Here is a 23,586-nt window from a genome sequence, read left to right on the forward strand (position 1 = left end):
TAACAACAACAGCAATAAGTGCACGTGACTCAGAGACTACTTGCCCCGCAAGATGCAAAGAAATTCACGCTGCCTTCGTTCCGAAAAACAGAGGCCATTAGACGGGAAAATTCCGTGGTCTGTGTGACAACTCCGCGTAATTTACTTCGCCGGTTTTGTATTATACATGTTCACCGCAGATAGATTTCTCGCTTTTTAGCTTGGCACCGCGGTTCATGCTTATATATGAGCGACAATTCGGTTTCTGTGGCCGCTATAGTGGCCTTCGAACTACGTTTTGTGCATTAATAGCGCTGCATGTCTAGTCGTATTTCTGGCCGATGTTATACGTGCCTCCTTCCGTGTCGCTAAGTGCCATTTTTTTCAATGCGCCATTTTTTTTCTTTTGCGTGCCGTTTCAGAGCCAGCAACACTGACGCATGAAGCATATCCGCGACTACAAAACTAAGGCCCTCTAGTTTTCTCTTAGGGTGACACGGACATCTCGATGCTGTTCTGGAATGGCTGAACAACCCTCTGGGAACACGCCGACAGCGCGGTGCCTACGCTAGTAGTTTCATATGGGCGTGAGCGTACGTACGTGCTCGCCATTTTCGTGATTTCACGCAATACGATTTTATTTCGCATACTGCCCATCTGAAAGTTGCGCACCCCAACTCCTCTTCATCAGGTTAAAATGAATGGTGAACTTGTGGGTTGACGTGCGAGGGCCGTATTTTTGTCCTCGTCACTTCGTTTTCTAAATTAAGTAGCCGCTGTACGTTATAACAAATATTTCGTTCAAGAAGGTTTATCTTACGTCCCTACAACCGACCCACCCAGCAGCAGTATCTCGAAACTGTGCGTATCATGTTTATCAGCCAGCGTCTGGCGTACAGCATGCCAGGCATCATCTCCAGCTTATCACTAAGGGCTGTAACTAAAGTGAGTATATCTATCTATCTATCTATCTATCTATCTATCTATCTATCTATCTATCTATCTATCTATCTATCTATCTATCTATCTATCTATCTATCTATCTATCTATCTATCTATCTATCTATCTATCTATCTATCTATCTATCTATCTATCCATCCATCCATCCATCCATCTATCTATCTATCTATCTATCTATCTATCTATCTATCTATCTATCTATCTATCTATCTATCTATCTATCTATCTATCTATCTATCTATCTATCTATCTATCTATCTATCTATCTATCTATCTATCTCGTCGCAGGTGACTCGCCTGTCCCTTCCTGCCGTACGGGATGGGCTTGCGCGTGCCGTCCGTGTTGTGAATGAGGCGCCCGTGCATGGGGATGGCGTGCCGCTCGATAACCTCCTCCTCCAGCCCCACCAGTGCCAGCGCGGCGCGTCCGCGCACAGACAGCGCCAGGTTGATGCTCCGACCAGCCACGTGCTCCTGCTCGCGGATGTCTGCGCATGCGCAGAAACGGTGCTCGCTGTTATACGTCCTTTCGGTTGACACGTTGGCTGAGAAGAGTTTAGCGGCCACATCCCGCTTCATTGATTCCGCGTGCAGCAATAAACTTGGTTATACTGTCACCCCGAGTGCATGTGTACAGTATGGTACACTCTTAAAGCGAACACTGAGTTTGTACTTAGCAAACCGGTTACACGTACGAGATCCTGAGCGGTATATGTAACAACACTTCTATAGAGTATCTATATACATTTACGTAAAATTATATATATATATTTATAATTTTACGTATATATATATATATATATATATATATATATATATATATATATATATATATATATATATATAACACTTTGAATAACTGTTGCATTTATGTTCAGTTTACGAAAACCTAGGGGCTCAAATGTGGACCTCATTTTGACGTGCTCTAAAAGCACGGCACAACGAGAGATTTTGCACTCCGCCTCTTTTCATTGTCACTACTAGCCTCGTCTCTCGAAGAGTTCTGACACTAGACTGTCAGGGCATTAGAAACATTAAAATGTAATACTAGACCAATTATATTATCGCTCACCTTCTCTGGACTCGTAGAGGTCGACTTGGAAGCCACGGTTGCCGAGAAGGCAGGCGCATAGTGATCCCACCTGCGTGAGTTTAGATATGATCCTAATAAATGCAGAGTTAATGATTCTTGCTAAGTAGAAGCATCAGCTCCGGCAATACTTTTATTTCCGGCCTTTTATTTCCAAACCACGATATGATGATGAAGCGCGCCGTAGTGAGGGACTCCGGATTAATTTTGACCACGTAGGGTTCTTTAACGTAGACCCAATGCACGGTACTAGAGCATTCTTGAATTTCGCCCCCATCGAAACACTGCCGCCGTGGCTGGGATTTAGGCAACACCTCTTATCTGAATATTTATCGGTAACACGTAAGGAGATTGCCAGGTTTCGTCATATCAAACCTATTTGACCGTGATTTGCTTAAGCTATAAGATAGATAAAGAATTCAGTGCTGTCTGCCTTACCTAAATAAAAATAAATAACTGAGAGCCATTACCAGCACGATGCTATGGCAAGAAGAAAGAAAGAAGGAAAGAAAACACTGACGCTACGCTTTCGGATGTTAATCTGCGTGATGGAAACGCAATTCTCAGGACGACCACTTTTGGGAAAGGAATAACTTTTTTGGAAGGGAGCGGTAATAACGATAAGATGAAACAGAGGTTTGTCCGAAAAGCAGGAACACTGACAATGTACGATCAGTATTTAGTCGCTTATTCCTCCACGAAGCCAATAGACGGGACGTATAGTGTTTACATCTTGCCAACGTATACATTGTTGAACAAGATATCAAATACAGCCCGTCTTGTCCAACCTCACTTTTTTTCCTTCGCCTAAATTTCCGCTCGCTCCTGCTAATTACGCCAGTTTACGTACACATGAAAACCTTCGCGTAGCAGATTCACACATCCTAGCGGCTCTTCCAGACCATTCTGATCAAACACAGTTCGTCAAGCTGATCCGCTTTTGTAAGACATCGTCCTGCTGTAAAATTATATTATATATAGACCGTTTCATCGGGCGAGGAGGATAGGGCGCGCGGAGAGCCTTTCCTCCTCTCTGGCTTGGGCGATCCGGCGCGGCGCTGCATGAAAGTATTGCTGTCGCGTGCTGCGGAACGATTTTGAGATGTTTTAGATGGTACTTTGGGAAACTTACGCCATGTCCGTTCATATAAGGTCGTCACGGAAGCCTTTCGGTGCATCGGTAGCTACAGCAGGCGGAAACATCTTTTGGGGGCGCAAAAATGTGACGCGTTTTATCAGCCGCGGTGTACCCACATTATCAGTCGCGGTGTGTGTATGTGTTGTGAACTATTTTGCTTTGATCAGTTTTAATTCAACAAAGAAAACTGGTGTGTCTGTATTAGCAGCATGAAAGGGTAAATCTGCTCAATATCTGATCACTTGGCGTAGGGAGTAAAACATAAAGCATAAGAGCGCATGCTCGTGCACGGTCAACCTAAGGATACCACGAAACATCTAAGCGGCAGGCGCAATCAAATATTTGTGATGCACCGGCATCGTTCTCGCGCATTTCAAGTCTAGTAGGCTTCAAGTTACCATATGTCTACGGTAGCCTTCCTGCATGAGGCCGATGGCACTGCTCAACACAGGGATCACTGCGGTTGGTGAACCAGCGCAGTACATATGTAAGCTGTGCGCTTCGGCATTGCATTTTTTGCCAGCATACAGCCAAAATATATATGGGAGATCGCATAAAAAGAATGCGATGCCTATTTTTGAGGACAAAATTACCGTATTACGTGTGTGTGCGTCGTAGAGAACGGAACGAACACAACCGAAAAAGAAATTCGGTTATCATCCTCCTTCTCGAAAAAGCAAGAGAAAACGGGCTAAAGCCGCAATAGGGCCTCGCATGGTCATGCCGCACAACGTTTATAAATATATAACCGCTGATGCGGTATGCTTGGACCATGCGGTGTATATAGGACAAAGATATATATAATCCAGCACCTACCGCTGCTTAGGACGCTCGCGCAGTTCGTAAACAGTCCCTTTGCTGGACAAGCGTAATTCAGACTGTAAGGTATGCTGCTATCACTTGCCAAAACTATTTTATTCAGGGGCGGAAACCTCATCCATCGAACCAAGTAGTCACGCAATGTAACCTGCAGCGAACAGTTTGAACGCTTGTCAAAGTATAACATCACAGCTCCTATCGTAGCAGAACGGTACCCACACTCACGCTGTTACGATCGTCGCGTATGTTTCATGGCTTCTAAATCGCAGCTCAGAAATAGAGGATAATACTGCAATAAGGTCACATTAGTGATTGGAACATTCAGAAATACACAAGTGATCTCCGAGGCTGATTGTAGGCACGAATATGCCTGCGCGCACACATCGCGCTGCATGCTCCGTCCACCTCAACGCCAGCAGAAATTCCGGCCATGACGCCTTAAACCACTTCAGCACGTCTCACAGAACCGTTTACCGCGTAGAAGACGCACGTCATACTAAACAAACCGCACGACCGCGAAAACAAACGCCAGAACCTGCCGCCGAGCGTATACCTGCCATGCGAAAGACCGCTTTCACCCAAGCCAGTATGGCGCTGCTCATAGGCGGCGCCACTGCGTTCACAATATGGCGGCGCCTACGAAAAAACGGTCTATAAGTTATTGTAAGATTCTGCTATCATACGATTATTCCAATACGGGCTTGTTAGCAATCCATACCGGCTTTGGACAGTGCCGAACAGACACAGACATGGACCGGAACCAGAAAAGAGCGGCGACTAAGCAATATCTATGGATGGATATTGCTTGAGCTATTTGGTGCGGCATTTTCTGTAACGAAAATGCAACCAACAGCAACAACTCTTCACCAACATATTTCGACAACGTTTCCTCAAGTGACAGGCTTTCGCACTGTTATATTTCCGTTTCCAAAACTAGTCGAGCAAGGAATGTCACAGGTTGGAGCCAACGTTTCGACCGATTGGATTTGTCCATCGCCTTGACGATCAAAGACAAGACCCCTTGCCGAAATATTGGCTAAACAATTTAGGGGTGGGCGAATAATCGAAATTTCGGATACGAACTGAATACTTAACCATTCATATTCGAAAAGAAACTATTCGACCTTTTCGAATATTAGAAACTAAGGAGACATTTAGCAACAAACGAATGGTAAAGTGCAGGCTTCCGCGGTTTCGCCGCGGAAGCCTACACAAACACCCGCGATACTTGTGTATAGTGTGTCATTTAGTGTTTTTGGCAGTCCAGTCTTGCAGTAGTTTTAACTTGTACGCTGTATCCCGTGATGTATTTCTTGCAATGTGCCCTTTTACCATGCGTCTACGGCATATTTCGACCTTTTCGAATATTAGAAACTAAGGAGATATTTGGCAACAAACGAATGGTAAAGTGCAGGCTTCCGAGGTTTCGCCGCGGAAGCCTGCACAAACACCCGCGATACTTGTGTATAGTGTGTCATTTAGTGTTTTTGGCAGTCCAGTCTTGCAGTAATTTTAACTTGTACGCTGTATCCCGTGATGTATTCCTTGCAATGTGCATTTTTACCATGCGTCTACGGCATATGATTCCTTCAGGAATTCTTTTGTTCCTTTTTCCGATTTCTGGTCTTTTTTTGGGTAAATCATCCATTGGCTTTCTTTTAAAACTAGCGATGCGGTAGCCATTCTTTCTTGGAGAGCTTGTTTGCAATCAGGCTCTAAAGCTCTTGAATGAGACAATTTTTGCACTTTTTTTAAGGATAATTAGTGATCTGGTGTTACAAACATGATTCTTTGTTCCTGATAGTTAGCTGTCTTTTTTTTTGTAGCAATCAGTAAAGGCGTGCCATGGTATCTAATTACACTAAAATAAATACTCCTGCTGCGACATGCATCTACGCTTGACCATTCGGTATTCAATTTGATATTCGACGCTTAATATTCGTATTCGATTCGTATTCAAACAATGTTTTGTATTCGCCAACCTCTACTATAAATATTCTTTGTCCGACCACTGTTTAAAACTCCATCTTCTTGTGAACCTTTGTCGTGCGAAAAGGGGTTACTCTATTATGTATGACGCGAAGATGACGTCATATCGTAATTCAGCCTTTGAGATGCTGCACAAGCGTGGAGATATCGCGTCCTGTCTGTGCACCCAGCGCCCTCTCTTGAGGCGCATGCGAAGCGTAGACAAACCATATGTTACACCATTCAGTCCCAAAGACCCTTCTTACCAGCTTTATCACGGCTTGCCTGGGACTTGGTGCGCCAGCGAATTTCGGGGGAAGGCCCTAGCGAAGCACCTATCCCAGATAAGGAAGAATCACCCATGCTTATCAGTGTTTGTCTGAGTCCCTATCGCGCTTGTTGGAGTCGCAGTAACAGGCGGCCTTCATTCCGACACCGATAGCGTAAGGTTATCTGTGCTTCTCAAGAGTTAGCATTTCTTTTGCACGCCTGTTAATTGCTCGCACTGATGCCGCCTTCAACGGCGATATGAGAGTACTTTCCTCCGGCTGGCAGCGGTAATTTTCATTGATAAGGGTTCGTATATATACGACCACTGCGGATTGCGCTGCAAGGAGAGGTTGTGTTATAGGATGCGCTGCTGAGTTCGAAGGATTATCGAGTTGGTTTGTACGTGCTTATGCTACACTTATACAAGTAGTACGTGTAAGTAGAGCAACGAGTCATGACATACATGGTGGGTAACAAAAAGGTCTAGCCAATATTACTGTGACGGTGAATTAGCAGAAACACTGCCAGCAAATAATGGAGCTTTTTAATTATTGGGCGAACTTCGCCTTACCTGTAAGTATGCCCTGTACACTTATTTTATTCCCCACTCATACGCGTTTCTTTATGTTCTCTATTTCATCCCATTTCGTCCTACCTCTATTTCATATATATATCACAAGGAGCCAACAAACAAAGGCACCAAGTACAACACAGGGGCAATTACTTGTACTGACAAAATTAATTAAAGCAATGTTAAATAAATGGAATTGAAAGTGGATGAAAAACAGCTTGCCGCAGCTGGAGAACGATCCCATATATATATATATATATATATATATATATATATATATATATATATATATATATATATATATATATATATATATGGGATCGTTCTCCAGCTGCGGCAAGCTGTTTTTCATGCTGCACAACATATACCGTTAGCATTATATCATATAGCATTATATCACCACGCACAGTATAGCAAATGTTCCTCGTACATAAGCGGAAATCATTGCATTTTAATAAGGACATTTCTTTCTCTCTCGCTCTACTTTTTTTCTCTCTCCACTGATAACTTCTCTGTTCGTTTTCTTTTTCGAAAAAGAAATGCGAACAAAAGTAGCCGGTGCCCTGCGGGACGGAACTTCCGGGACCGCGGCTGCCACACATTGGCGTCAAGAGTGGGCTCACGCACCAACACGGACCAGTTCGGTATATATACACGTAACCGCGACCGTGAAAAAGACAGCGACATTGCCGTCTGGCGCGGCTCACGGCAACAGTCCCCACAAGTTCTAAAGGAGCGCTTAACCGGTCCTCAGTGATTTAGCGTTTCTCTCTTGTGCTCCGTTAATTTAAAAAGAAAAAAGAAACATTCTTAAGCGGCCATTTTTTAAGTGCTTAAGATAGTCCGGCCTCCAGTGATGATTGCCGGGAAGCTATTGGAGAGCAGACTCTGCACTGTAAAATAATTTACACCCTTAAAAGTAAAAAAAAGGTGCAAATGTGTCTATAACCTACACAGTTAGGGTGTGATTTATATAACTGAGACCCTAAGAGTGTGAGTTATAGACACATTTACACCCTTTTTAACTTTTAAGGGCGTAAATTACTTTACAGTGTGCCCCTCGGCGAAAGGAGAACAGTCCCAACTAGGAGAACTATAGGAGAACAGTCCTAACAGCATCTCTCCGCGAAAAATAGCGTTTCTTGCCTTCGTGTAGAGCCTGAGCTTCAAGAGGCCATGTATAACCTGCAGGCGCACGTAAGAAAAAGTCGGTGGTGCCTGACGCGTCGCAGTCGTCCTGCGCAGAATTTGTTAAATAAGAAGATAAAAAAGAAGAGCAGGCCCGTCTTATTCAAAGATCTCGTTGCAGCCCTCGCAGTTCTGTCGCGGTGCGTAGGAACACCCACACGCTTTTTACTTGTGAAACTTGTACAGCGCGCGTGGCAAGAACGAGATTTAACCGAACGAGACGAGGGAGAGAGAATCATGGTTTGAGTACGGGCTAGTTGGTATTCCATTGCAAACGTGACGTATATAGCTCGCATACATAAGCAAGGACACAGAAAGAATAACGAAGACAAGCGCTGACCTCTAACTGCAAGTCAGCGCTTGTCTTCGTCGTTCTTTCTGTCCCCTTGTCTATGTCTATGTCTATAGGTAAGTCACGTTTGCAAAGGATGAATAAATTACGTCTATGAAAAGGTGGGAAGGAGAAAAAGAAAAAAAGAAGCGTCGATGAGATTTGGATGACTGCGAAAAACCTGGTGCGTAAAAGTGGGGACGCGGGGAGCAGTTGTTGCTTTCAACAATTAATAAGCACACGCAGCCACGTCAGCAAACGACCATTTCTGTTGTTTTTTGTTTCATTTCCTTTTTCCATATTGGGAACTCCCCGAACAGGTGGTTACTCCCTGTCCGTGTGATCAACAAGCGCTAAGCTGGCAGGCATTTGTCAAAATTTTTCAAGCCACAGGGACAGCGCGAACTTACCCATTACTGTGCTCAATATACCGCCATTGATTGATTGATTGATTGATTGATTGATTGATTGATTGACTGATTGATTGATTGATTGATTGCAAACTTTTTATCAGGCCAAGTAACCAAGAGCATCTGTACGTGGTCGGGATGTTCTTTGCAAGCATTGAGTTACGGCCTTGGTGGTACGGCATCTTTTCTTGTGTATAGCGCAGAAACTTGAGAAGCGCAACGGACATAAGACGAGACACAAGCGTTACCTTGAACCATGGTTTATTAGAAGCCGCATCATGGATTTATGTACCCAAGACAAAAACCAAATATTCGCGAACAATGTGAGCAAGCGAGGACTGACAGCTCTCGTTGGCTCATATTTTGCTCATGTCTTGCTTTCTGTCTCGGGTACATTAGCCCGCGATCTGGCTTCTAATAAACCATGGTTCGAGTTAACGGTTGTGTCTCGTCTTATGTCGGTTTCATTTCTAATGTTTTTGCGCTATAGACTAGAAAGGACGGAATACTCTCTGGCGACGCTTGTAAAGGTTTCAATAAAATTCTTGAGCCGAGTATCCCGGATGAACTCCCAGAAAATGTCAAGCGTTCTTCTTTTTATTTTTCTTACTTTTTACTGGGGCGGCCACACTCTTTCAGCGGGTGTATTCGCGTGCAACGGCGAGAACATTGTAGAACTCGCGTTTCAATGCTAAGTCACAAACATCGAAGAAGAGGCGGTGTGGCCAACGCGAAGTAGCGGTGTGGCCAACGCAAGTTGAGCATTCAAAGACCGGTATAAGAATCGCGGCCTGATACTCCCAGAAGCGCTAAAAAATTAACAACCTCTGAGTTCAGGCTGTGATCACAAAATGCAGTGGGCGCGGAAGTTCGCTTTGCCTGCGTAGCAAGAAATGGTAACGATAAGGTAACGAGAACAAAATTATGGGGTTTTGCGTGCCAAAACCACTTTCTGATTGAGGCACGCCGTAGTGGAGGACTCCGGAAATTTCGACCACCTGGGGTTCTTTGATGTGCACCTAAATCTAAGCACACGGGTGTTTTCGCATTTCGCCCCCATCGAAGTGCGGCCGCCGTGGCCGGGATTCGATCCCGCGACCTCGTGCTCAGCAGCCCAACACCATAGCCACTGAGCAACCACGGCGGGTAAGGTAACGAGAAGAAGCGGTATAATGTGCGTGTGTGGGAGGGGGTGCGGGGGAGGGAAGTGCGGGTGCATGCGTCTGTGCTGGAAGTCTATATGATCACAGCGCATGATAAATCGATGGGGACAGCTGGAAGTGTGTCACCCAGTGTTTTGTAATCCCGTGTGTCTTGGAGCTTCCGGCAGACGGTCTGCAAGCCCGTGCTGGCGGTCGTTCTTTCCTGAGCGCTATACGAGTATTGCACGTGGCTTCATTCCTCAAGCTGCAGGTTCTCTAGAGCTTGCCCTATAGAAGAGAGTTCGGTGAACGAAAGCGCGCCTAATCTCAACTTTCTCAAGTGCAGGACCAGCCTGAGCTATTGTTCAAGGGGCGAATACAAACGCGAGACAAAGAGGAACTAGCGTAGTAAAACATAATTTCCTGAATCCATCATAATAGCGCGAAAATCGTACTTGGACGTTCTCGGCCGAAACCGGAACGTTTCAGTAGAGCGTGGCAAAGTGTCCCTCGGGGCTTTCATCGCGTGTGACCTCGAATAACCGCGAACGAGCGACTTAGATACAGGCTGGACTGGTCGCGCTGGCAAAAAAAAAAAAAAAGAAAAACGAAGAGAGTTGTTTTCATCGACCGTTCTATTCTTAGAAGTGAGCGCGCAAACTGCGGTGTTTCTTCGAGGAAGCACACGACGACGTTTCAAATCTTGGTCTGTGGCGGCTGGTCAAAGCCAACTATGGGGTTGCGACGCCGGTACGCCATCTTGGTACACTAGCGCACACCGCGCAACCAAGAGAAGACGCGAGAAAAGTACATGAAGGACGCCTGTATCAGATGTCCATAGTTACCTGGCCAACTCTCCCGAAATTTTCTCGCAAAGTTTACGAATTTGGGCTCGTTCCCACGATTTTAAGAATGTTCCAACAAATTTTGCGAAAAGACGCTTGATTCTGCTGGCGAAAAAAGTTTCCCTCGCCGGTCACCGACCATATCTTTGAATGCCTTTTTTGCGATTGTGAAACGACACCGGAAGGGGACGTGCTTCGCGCAAACATTTCCTGTCGCAGGTCAAATCGGCAACAGCAATGTGAATGAAGAAGACCCTGTGTTGCTTGCATTTCTGGCTGTTTCAAATTTGCTGCTGCTATTCTGCCACGAATAAAGGTGAACAATTGCACTTATTCCTGAAAGGGTGCACGCTATAAAAATAGTTTATAATGATTTATTTAATACGTGCTACTTCTCCCGCTTCCAATGTTATGTATGCGGGATATTTACGAATTTTAATGTTCCCAGGTTTACAAATATGATTCATATGTTCTTCTCGTGCGCGTTCATCTATTTTTCTGTTCGTGCGTGTCTATTCCTTTCCTACTGGCGGATACTATACTATGTCGTAGCTTTACTTTAATCTCTGTGACCTATAATCTTGCTGTCACTTTCCGTTTTAATTCCCTTCTTCTTATTTACAACTTATGTTTCTATCCCCTCCTTATTTAAGAGCAGGCACAGCGCCATCCATATACCACAATGCCTGTACACTCTGCTTTATGACGTCGTGCTAACAGGGCCGAAATTTATATTGCCAAGCCCGGCGTGACGAAAGCGGTGACGTCAAAATCACCGCGGCTTACTCCCCAGCTAGCACTCCAATTAGATTCTATGCCAGTCGGCCCTTTAGCATGACGTCATAAAGGCCTTGATAAAGACGTCATAAAGGCCAGGATAGCACAGGCCTTGTGCTATCCTGGTGGCTTTGGAAGGCACGCGTTGTGCCCATTGAGGAAGGAAATTACTACAGGATGGAGTATTGCGGAACACGACTGAAGCAAAGTAGTCGAGCAATACGTCATCGTCACGTCAGAGCACGCGCTAGATTTCAGCGCTCCAACTCTGCAGACAGAGAGCCGTGCTTGTTATGTCCCCCGGTGTAAAAAAAGAATGGAAAGATAAAAATGGGGGTAAGCCCGCACCACCTGTAAGGTATACAGCAGGCACGAACTCTAATATAAGATAAATGAAAATGTGTTGCGGAGGCAACCCAGATTAAAATGAGACAAAAGCCAATTAAAAAGAAAAACAATGCGGATGAAGCTTGGTGAATGGAATGAAAATAAATAGTCCTACATATGTAAAAAAATGGTTTGAAGAGGCAGTATACGTGATCTAGAACTGTGTCCTAAGAAATTGATAAGTTAACTGGGCACCGTCTGCGGTGCCCCAGCCCCGGCCCAAGCCCCGACCGCTCCCCAGGGCCACCCGCCGACGCCAAATATTCTCGGCCAATAGGCCGAGTCTCTGACGTGACGTGTTGGGCCTATACTGCGTGCTAGGGAAAAAAAACGAAGGGAATTGCTTCGCGGAGAGATCGCTTGCCAAAGATGACTGCGCGACGTAATGCTTCCCCTAGCTTATTATTGCGATAGTAAATACATGGACACTCCAGGCGCATTTATGCTGTCGCCGTTGCCGTGATGTTCCACATAAAGTTCAAGGGCGCGATAACTTCGTAGCCGCGCGTCGCATGCTGTATGTGCGAGTGAAAGCATGCGAGGGTGAGTCGACGATGGTGGAAGAAGCGCGCCGTCTTCCGTCGCGCGCAAGGCACCGAGGGGGAGGAGGAAGGAAGGGTGCCGTTCTACCCCGGCGGCTACTGCGTAGGTGCGGCCGCGCGGACCCTATCTTGAAAGCGATATGGGGTGGGGCAGAGCGCGTCCAGTGCTTATAGTTTTGTGTGGGCTATGTTTTCCCCGCTTAGTTCGCGTTAAAGCGAGAGGCAGCACGAAGGTCAAATCGCTCGCTACCGCTGCCGCGCTTCCTCGCTCCACTGTTTTGACAGCGAGTTTCCGCGGTCATCGAAGTGAGGTGTGTTCACGTTTGATTGTGCGCGCGTGACACCATGTTTGTTAATGTAGTTGGTAAATGAATGTTTACAAGTTTACACGGCCAATAAAACGATTATGCTTACTTCGTGTAGCTGTTTACCCATCCGTTATCGCAAATGATGCTTCGCCTTTCGGGTGAAACTGCGACTCTTTTTGGCGAGCCTTGATTCCCTGCTTCCACGAGCTGACTTATTTCAATGACTCTTACTCGTAGTTTTGCTACAATAACAGATGATGGCACGTCCTTACATCTCTGTTGACTCGTTAAATCTGTACATTGTTGTTTCCTTAATTATGCACTGCATTTTGTGCTCCTAGCAAACACGATGGACGAACGGAGGGACCGACCGACCGACAGACAGGCAGACAGATCTTGCTTCAAGATCTGGCCATTATGAACATCAACCAACCATAAAGCTCTTGAAAAATGGGCTAGTTTAATTTTATTTTCAGGGGCTTTGAAACCAACAAACCCGACACGCCATCTTGTGGGCTTATTGAATAAACAGGCACTGTGAGTTCTCGCTCCGTTTATGGCTGCCAAGCGGTAGAAGTTCGCATGACCGAAAAGAAAGCTAACAGTTGTAGGAAAGAGCACGTCTGGCCGTAGGCGACAGTGAAAGTTTTATTTTCAGTCGAAAAAAAAAAAAGAAATCAAGGCGATAGAAACGAATGATATGCTTGACCCAGTGATGTTGGAAGTGAAGGTGTTGGAAAACTGACGGAGACGTCAAATAAACGACTCTGCGCGCTCTCAGCGAAGGACGTCTGCTGGGCGTTGCAATCGGTCGTATACATATATGTGGGCCTGTAAACCCCGGCCACCGAGATAAGGCTCTTCGAGTAGCGAAAAGAAAAAAGTTCTTGTATCAAGCCTCCACAGCGGTTATAGTTAACGCACAGCGAAACAAGTGGGTATACTATGCGCCGCGATTGCCTTTGTGCCAATAGGCAAGCTGCCAAGTTTAACTAAATCGTGAGCGACTGTTTCAATTGGCGCAAAGACGGCTGCAATGTTCTACAATATTCTGCTGCAGATGAGATACGACACGAGCGCCTGCAGAATACATTCGCATGCATGCATACATGCATGCCTGAGGAGTGGTGCCACACGCTTTACTTGCGGAAAACGATCACGCTTAGCTAGTATGAAGGTTGCGAAATATTCTTAAAGTATTTCCATGTCATACTGAAGTCGTCTTTAAATTCTAGAACTGACGTCATCGACGTTATCGTGACGTCATGACGAGCAGCAAAGTTTGACGCTGTCATGCAGCTATAATGCGATGTATGATGGTATTATACTCATGAAAAAAAAATAATCAAAAGTGCTGCGCTCATTTATCCTTGCTGCTGCAGCAGCAGCAGCAATCGCAGTGCAGTGTGACGTCTTAAGGACTCCACCTACGGTCCTCCACCTCGTGGTTACCGAAACCAAAATTGGTCTCCGAGGCGTGCAGGTATATTTTCTAGGGTTTCGAAATGCAGGACTTTCATTTGAAAAGACATTAAAGATTTAAAAAAAATTATTTGAGCTGCGTTAATAAACTGCCGTTACACAATAAAAGAAACATTCTAACCACGAGAATACGCTTGATAAGCGAGAAAACATGTAAAAACGAAAAATGGCCGCGTGGCAACGCCTTGAAATTTCCGTACCAGCTCACCTTGAGGTCATGATTTTTGACTTCGCCTGCTCGGGCTTAGTCAAGTATTTATCGATAAAGAGGTATTGAATTGTATTATATGAGATACAAACACTGAAGTAAGGAATATTCAAGAACTTCTACAGAACCACAACGGCCTAAATTCGAAAAAAGAAAATACTATGCAATCCGTGACGTCACACGGACGTATATACCCTAAACTTTCGGCGCGAAATAAAAAAAAATGAAAGTTGTACCGTCATTTTCACTTCCAATAATGAACCTATTACCACGAAATCTACGAAAATAAAGTTATTCGGGAGTGTATACTTTATCAATGTAAACGGATTCGGTGCTTCTCTCGATCTAGTGTCCATAAAACGCAAAAAAATGAAAAGTAAGATGTATCATGTAAGTGCACATTTAAAACGCACAAATTGTTACACAAAATGTCATGTGCTGCGAGACGGTTCACATTCCGTATGAAAAGGGAGACAGTGAGAGAACATGACGCGACATTTCGGTTTTTTGGCGACCAGGCCTGGACCACATCTATCAACAATCCATTTCACAACAACAGTCCCTTCGTATTTGGCTCGGAAGTCGGCGCGTAGTTGTCATTACCGCGGAGTCAAGCCAGTGGACACTCATGACCAACGACGAGAAATTAATAGGTCATTAATTCGTTCGTTACAAATTGAAGCCCATAAATTTCACATTGGTCTACAAATTATATGATTACTGCTGGACGCTCTCAGTAAACGTACGAACCGTTCTGACATTAATCAAAATAGTATTTAATGCACAAAGAAAAAAAAGAATGTTTAAGAAAATCGGCGGTTAACGCTGGATAATTATCATCAGCAGCTTTATTCGTGCCAACTGCAGGACGATAGCTTCTACCAGCAACCTCCAACATACCCGTCTTGTGCCAACTGACACCAACTATCTGTAAATTTTCAAGTTTCATCGCACCATATAATTCTCCGCCGTCCGTCACTTTGCTTCCTTTCCCTTGGAACCCACTCTGTAACCGGGTTAGTTGACAGTCCATTATAAAAAGAGCGCAACAGGTCGTCCATTCGTCCTTAATTCCGTCATCCGTCTGCTGTTGCGCTGTTTCTTTTTTTTTTATCAGCTAATAGACCACCGATTTTCCGTTCTACGCGTTATACATCTGGCCTGGCCAGCGCCATTTATTCCACTTAAACTCATCTATAGAATATCGGCTAACCCCGTTCGCTACCTGATCCACACCGCTATCTTCCCGTCTCCCATAACGTCACGCTTATCGCGCCGGGTTAGCGCAAAGTGGCGGGAAACGCGCGTCCATTAATCGACGCGGCGCGAGGTTACAGCGCCGGCGCGGCCATAGGCCGGAGCACGTGAGCGATATGCGTGTGTGTATACGCACCAGGCCGCCTCCGACGACAGCGAGCGAGTCCTCCGTCGCAGCCATGGCGCCCCTCTCGCGACAGGCCACCAGTGAACGCTGCCCTTCGGCGACCGGGACGGAAAGCCTGTCGGCGCCCCGAGATTCCGGCAAGCACAACACACGCGCGTGCGTCTGATCCACTGCTCGCCCCTCTTGCTGCTGCCGCTGCCGCCGGTGCGAGAGCGTGACCGGCACAGGCGGGAACGGGACGGGGCTCGTAAAACGTTTGCGATATGCAGCTGCGCGGACTGGAAAGAGAACGGCGGGGACAACAGCTCTCTCTATTGCCGCGAGCGGTTCTTTTATTGCCGACGTCCCCGTCCAGTCGCGCCATGCTCAGCGGTGACAGTTCTTGATTTTCGGTTCGTCCACAGAGATCTGGAAGGGCCCCCGGTCCTGCAACGCAGGCGACCGCGAGGCGCTTCGATGGATTATTAAATTGTGGGGCCCAGGGCCCGAAACTGCACGGCGGGTGCAGGTACGCTGTAGAGTGGAGTCTGGGTTAAGTTTTCATCAACTACGGTACTTTAACGTGCACCCGATGCAACCGCCGCTGCAGAGGGCGAACCTGCGACCTCGTGCTCACTACCGCGGCGGGCGCATCGATCGACCAAGATGGTACCCGTCAATACCTACGAGGGCAAAATACAAAGAGAGAGGGGATTGAACACAGCCGGCCTACTCGGCGTCTTGAATATAGACAAACAGGTCACTATATCAGCGTCACGATAAGATATGAAGGAGAGGAGGCGGAGGCAGGTGATACGGATGCTCTAGATGTTGAGCGAGCAATTTGCATATTCAACACTTGGACGATGAATAACGATTTGCACGGGCGACATCGACTCTCCTTTTTTGTCACCACCCATGGGAGTATTTCGTATAATCTGGCACCGGCTCGCTGTTTGCGATACGAAAGTAACTCAATCTTCCACTTTCGGTTGCTCTGTTGCTAGTTGACCCATGGATGAGAAGTGGAGCACTGTATACAGTCCTAACTTAGACGTGTCATCTTGCGTGTGTGTGTGCGTTTTCTTCCCACATGTCTTGTTAGAATACTTTGCTCGATCGGTGTAGCGGCCTGCGCCAGATTGCTCACTAGAGTAAAAGGGTCAGGATGCTGTCGCTCAAAAGTACTATAGTGCGGCCGGTCATTGTTGCTGTGTCCGTTTGTCGTTTCCCTTACGACCGCCAAGCCAACACCGCATTTCGAAAAAAAAAAGAAGAAACAATTCACCCTCAAGCGCTGGCATAGATCTACCGAGCTGCATGATGTGCCCCTACGGCAATGTGCAATTGAGAGCCTGGAGTGCTTACCTCTTCGGGCGGAGCTGTTGCCGGCATGCCTATGCAAGGCCAGTTGATTTTTTTTTAACTTTTAAATAAAAAGCCAAACACATTACTAACCACGACCGCGAACGCTACCAAAATTTATATGGCGTGACGGGGGAACAACGATATATGTCATGGACTCGTCGTGGGCACTATCAAATTCCTCCATGTTGACGGTTTGAGCCAATCAGAATGGGCGTAGCTGCCCTATCAGCCAATCAGAGCTGTCGTAATGGCGAATTTAGCATGAATAGAAGAATTTGACAGAATATCACTCCTGTTTTTACAAGCTTCTGCCCAGTGCAGAGTTATGACGAATCCCGCAAATCGCATCGGTGGGCACCGCAGCGCCCCGGTTTGGCGACGTTTCAGCCAATCACCGTCGCCCCAGGCCGCGCCTGTGCGCGATTGACGAAATTCACCTTTAGTTACACAACTCTATGCTTCCGACTCACCTGACATGGTTCATTTAAAAAACAAATGAGACAGACGCAAACATGTGTTATCTCTTCTTTTCTTCGTGTTTGCGTCACATTTTCTTTTTTCGCTGGTTTTCTCAAGTAACATAGTAACACCGACCAGCTGATCTGCAATTTCATCGGCGTAGTCTACCAATCTAACGTACACTAATGTTTATCTTCAATCTCTATTTATGCAACGCGCCGATAGCACCGAGGATATGGCGCCATTTACGACTACGTGCGCAGCTCTGCAGCGATGAAATGAGATTAGATAGGCTCGACGTCACAAATGGCGTGTTTAGCGTCCGCATCTGAGCACACGCCAATTGAGTAGTGAACGGTATTACCCCATGTTCCTCCAATATGTGTGTGTATTGAAAAAGGTATATATATATATATATATATATATATATATATATATATATATATATATATATATATATATATATATATATATATATATATATATATATATATATATATATATATATATATATATATATATAACTTGTCACAGGTGGGGAACGATCCCATGTCTTCGCATTATGCGTGCGATGCTCTACCAATCGCTTACCCTTTCCGTGTGCCACCGTCAGAGACGCTGACGCACTGTGAAGCCGACGCCAAGAGCCGTGTGGCACTCACTTCGCCACGGCGATGGCTATCGATACGTCCACTAACTTGGGTATTTATGTTTACTAGATCTAGTCCTGGAAGTGTTAGCCAGCGATATACATACATACATACATACATACATACATACATACATACATGCATACATACATATATACATGCATACATACATACATACACATATGCAGGGTGTCCCAGCTAACTTGGACCAAGAATTTGAAACAAAGCTATGCGTTCTTCAGAACAGAAATCACGTGGATGTTAGCGCTTATCTAAACTTACAGTAAAATTTTAGTGCTCGTCTGTTTTTGAGTAATTATAGCCGAGACAAATTAATCAACTTTTTAAAATATAGCTTGAAATGTTCAGGCGTCAATGGGAAAGTTGTGGAGCTCCACAAATATTGCCCAACCTAGGCATTTCCAACGAGATAGACTTAGCGTGGCCGTCTTTATTCGGGAAGAACGAAAGCCCGCGGAGTTTAAAAAATACCACGTGACAGCGCGCATAGAGTTACTATGGCCCTAATGCGCCAAATGCGCCACGATTGCAGCGCTCTCAACTGTGCATCGTAAAAAACATTGCCAATTTCGGTATAACTTGGCAGCTTTCCTCTTGTCACCCCGTGCAGCTCCCAAGGCTAAGACCATGTTCGCCTTCTGCTCGCTTGAGTACGGCACAGTGGCGTAGCCAGAAATTTTGTTCGGGGGGGGGGCTACGCCACTGGCCCTACGTGTGTACATATATATATATATATATATATATATATATATATATATATATATATATACACATACATATATACGGGGCCAGTGGCGTAGCCAGAAATTTTGTTGTTGCATTTAAAAGTTTAATTCTAGTGACTACTGCTTTCAAATTTTTTATTTAGGTGGTCAATTATTTATTAAAAATTGGCCAAATCGAAAATTTTCAGAAAACGAAGCTATCAAGTTTAAAACTCCGTGACTCAACAATGAAAAATGATATCACAATTCTGTGAATTGCATCTAATAGTACATCTACAGCGGACAAAATGGATATGTTACACATGATTCTCAAAAAAATTTAATATTGTGGAAATACGGCTTGTGCAGAACCCTTGTACACAACGTAACCAATTCACGTAAAATACAAATTGACATAGCAAACTTGCCCCCTTTGACTGTTATAATAGATGCCGTTTACAGAACCACAGCGTCTGTTATTCATGCATAGCTATTAGTTTGTAAACGTCGTGCTTCTATATTTTCAAACTTTCGAATTTTTCAAAATATTTTAAACAACATTCAGGCCCTAAATCGAAGTTGTATTTCCAACAGAACTAGGATTTAACTTTCTCTCTCAAATGCAACGAATTTCAGTAAAAGCGATTAGCAGGATTATCTAAGAAAAGGGTTTCTGCGTTTTACAAGTATTTGAATAGGTCGCGTCGGATTGGGCCCGAGCTAAAGCTTCCTCTTAAACAATTTGTCAAGGGATCAAATACATGAATAACTGCATTGTCATTGCCAAAGATGCTGCAAACGAATTCTTGAACGCTACGCACAGTCAAAACAATAAAATGTGTATTTCTTCATAAAAGAATATACTCGTATGTGCCAAAAATATTGCCCAAAATAACTGATATCAATGCTTCCATATTTTTGTCTATTTAAGTAAAGAAAATATCACACGAACTTTAGAACTATATCAGTTCGAAACCAGGAAAGCAGTGCATGCCACTGATATGAAAAATTAAAAGGCAATGAACTGAACAAGTTGAGGACAAATATGTTAATGAAACTTTGTCATGCAAGAACCGTGCTTACATTCTTGTATATATGCAATGGCCAGTGAAAAATCTCAATGACGCTGTAATTTGTTTTAATGTATTACGCAGAAGCAGCTGTCACCGGTCGTGTATCGTGAGTAATTGCACCGAAATCAGTCGCAACAGAGGGCACGTATAAAAAGCAGGAATTCTGCAAGATATACGAGGGCAAGTCAAATAAATGTGAGCCAACAACGAGGTACTTCTTTTAAAAGTAGTCTTCATGAGAATTTAGACATTTGTCCCATTGACTAACGAGTCGTGTGATTCCCGTCTTATAAAACTCCTTGGGTTGCTGCTTCAAAAAGTCTGTATCTGGTTCCCTTGAGCTGTTTTTTCCATTGCCCCAAAATGTAGAGAGATAAAACTTTATTGTGTCCTTGATGGGGTTAAGGGGTGTAGAAGTCGCAAGGTGACAGGTCTGAGCTGTATGGCGGATGCTGAAGCGTTTCCCACTTGAATTTTGCCAGTTTTGTATTAACCACATAAGCGACCTGGGGACAGCCATTGTCGTGGAACAAGATGACCCCATTCGTCAATTTTCCACGTTGTTCCTTCTTGATTGCGACACACTGCCGTTCTGGCGTTTCACAATATCGGAAACAATTGATAGCCTCTCAAGATTTAGCAAATTCTATCAGTAATGGACCCTGACGACCGAAAGAAAAGTCAACAACACCTTTCCAGCGGAAATGATGGCCTTTGCGTTCTTTGGGCGTGTAAATTCGAATGTTTCCACTGTAAGCTTTGCCGTCGTGTTTCAGGCTCGTAGTAGTGGCACCAAGGTTCGTCCCCGATCACAATTGCAAACATGAATTCATCATCCTCATTGTGATAACCGATCAGATGAGTCAAGGCAGCGCGAAAGTACTCCGTCTTCTCGCTATGGATCAAAATCTTGGGGATCCATTGCGCTCCAAAGAGCCGAGAACTGAGAAGCTCATGAATTAAGGCGTGAACCGAACCGTGACTGATGTTCAGACGGTCTGCCAGTTCATCGATGCTTATTCTCCGTTCTTGTTTCATCAGCTCATGAACCTTTGAAATTGTGTGGGGGGTGATTGCACGATGGTTATGGCCCGGCCTTGGAATGTCTTTACAACGTCCTTTGAACCGTTTGCTCCAACGCTTCACAGTGGTCAATGAAATGCCGTGTTCAACGTAAACGGCAGCCATACGGCGATTAATTTCTCTTTCGGAAACACCTTTAGCTGTCAAAAACTTCGCGACACCTAGCTGTTCAACTTTTGAAGTGCCCATTATGTGACGCAACCATATTCAACCCAGTGTATGAGAGCATTAAAGAACATTTATCTTCACACCTGTGTGTCACTTTTGTAAATGAGACATGCCGTTCTCCTACGCGCATGCCTCGCAGATAATGAACCGAACCATTATTGCGTGGTTAGGGTAGGCGCACTTTCATTTGACTCGCCCTCGTACATTAGAAATGCAAAGATACAATGGGATATACAAATGTGAAAATACGGCTTGATAAAGGACAAAAAAAGTGTCACTGGAAACATAGTTCACTGCATGTATACACAGAACATCGCAACAAGATATTTAAGTATACGTATAAGTCTCCGATGAGTCTATGTATGTAAGAAAAAGTAACTGTATGTAATGCGTCAAACAAGGCAAATAAACATGTTGCACAATCATAGATACACAGAATCCTGGATTCCGCCCCGATTCCATCCACTCCCCCCGATGTATTGCGTGCGACGGAAGGCGGCGCGCTTGCTCCCCGCTTTTCTCCTTTGCGCACACAAGACTAAGCCACCATCGTCGGCTCACCCATTCCACCTCCCCCCCTACGCTTTCATTCGCACATACAGCATGCAGCGCGTGGTCACGATTTTATCCCCCTTGGACTTTATACGAAACATGAGGGCGACGGCGACGGCAGGAATGCGCCTGGAGTGTCCTTATAATTGCTTTCGCAATAATATAATAAACGTATCCGGCAACTGAAGCGTCCCGTCGCCCATTACTTTCCGCAAAAGAAGTATCAAAATCGAACTTTCACCATGCGACAATTCGCTGCGCCGCAACAATGTATTTTTTTCTGTGAGGCGGAGGCACCGAAATGGAAAAAAAAACGCATAGGAAAGTATGTTGGTCAGAATCGAATGCCTACATCGGGCACCTAATGGGGCTACAGAATTAATACCGAAGAAAACATGAGACGATTGGCCCACTGAGATCCATACGCATATTGCTCAGTATCATACACCGGCGAAACAAGACTTTCCGGAAAGGTTCCGCTCAAGGAACGCGGTGCAATCCTTCGAGTCCCCACAGTGATGGCGGCGAGCGACCATTGTTTTTTTTTTCTCGTCTGCTAGCCAGAAAGCTTTCAAAACTCTGTCAGGTGAAAATCCGCTCGGCCAGAGCAAACCGAATGCCCACCGAAGTGCACCGCGCGGTGGTCGGGGCCGTACGAGAAAAACATATGCACTCTGGCTCGCTCTGGCAGCCCGCGGGTAGGGTAGCGAGAACAAAGAAATTGAAGAGGCTCAATGTGTTCTCGGCGAATAAAAGTCAAAGTAGAAAAAATAAATAAGAACGTAGTTACTTTGGCTGGCTTTAGTGTCTTGACATGGTTGTTCTGGCGTAGGTTAAAAAGTGTTGATACTTTTTTATGTGACATGACGGCACAAATGAACCACCCCAACACATCGTCTCATTGGACCTCGCTGCGTGCTTTGTCAACTCGTCTGCTAGTGTGTTGATTTGGCTTGTCCCGTTGTATGTTCCGATGTAAGACATTAGAAAAGTCAATGGACCTTTGGCGTCAAATGTTTATAACAACATTAAACCAACAAAGTTCCGCAATTGAAAATTTAAAGCACAACTTTGGAAATGTCAATGCACGTTTCACATCAAGAGCTTATGAGATTTATACCCATAAAGTTCCGCAATTGATATCCATGCGCTCCATAGATTCCGTGGCCTCAGTGAGATGCCGTGGCGAGCCCGCTCACCATCAAAGCGCCCTTGAAACTTTGTGTTCGTATGGGACTGCTTGGCGTTATGTGACTGCCGGTGTATAGGCATTGCCACGAAATCCAGCCCGAGTTCGCAATCTTCGCGGTTAAATGTCTTTTCGAGCGTCAAAAAGACATTCTAGACAAAATCCAGAGTGATTTCCGGCGCCGGGGGTCGCTTTGGTCAGCGGTGCATGGACAGCACGAAAAAATTTCGGGGGGGGCTGAAGCCCCATAAGCCCCCCCCCCTGGCTACGCCCCTGGTACGGCATGCTTTAGGCACTGCAAATTCTTCGAAACGGTTGCGCGGCACGACAGTAGACAGTCGAGCTCATATGCATCTAGCCGCTAGCACACACTCTACATTCTAAGAACAGTTTACACCCTTTGGCTTGCCCCTTCTGCCACACAAAAATAATCGTCATCTGCCTTGATGCGTTTCCTTTCTTTATCGCTGCAAGCCCGGAACTTTCCAGTAACGAACGGCACGCGCGTTATCAGCATAGAACAGTTCACACCCTTTGGAG

The 23,586-nt window shown here is 45.2% G+C and overlaps 1 protein-coding gene across 1 annotated transcript in view; it reads right to left on the reverse strand.

Annotated features, from left to right (window-relative positions):
* The window catches only part of cn (Kynurenine 3-monooxygenase cn), a 31,528-nt gene extending 15,450 nt beyond the window's left edge, over positions 1-16,078 (reverse strand). Inside the window, exons 1-3 of the mRNA XM_065451482.2 lie at positions 15,810-16,078; positions 2,013-2,082; positions 1,238-1,428 (exon numbers count right to left, since the gene is read on the reverse strand). Of these exons, the coding sequence (XP_065307554.2) occupies positions 1,238-1,428; positions 2,013-2,082; positions 15,810-15,854 (306 nt within the window). The 5' untranslated portion in view covers positions 15,855-16,078. The remainder of the gene's footprint in view (positions 1-1,237; positions 1,429-2,012; positions 2,083-15,809) is intronic.
* Positions 16,079-23,586: the final 7,508 nt, after the last annotated feature.

Source organism: Dermacentor albipictus, chromosome 10, assembly GCF_038994185.2.
Source record: "Dermacentor albipictus isolate Rhodes 1998 colony chromosome 10, USDA_Dalb.pri_finalv2, whole genome shotgun sequence".
Lineage (NCBI taxonomy): Eukaryota > Metazoa > Arthropoda > Arachnida > Ixodida > Ixodidae > Dermacentor > Dermacentor albipictus.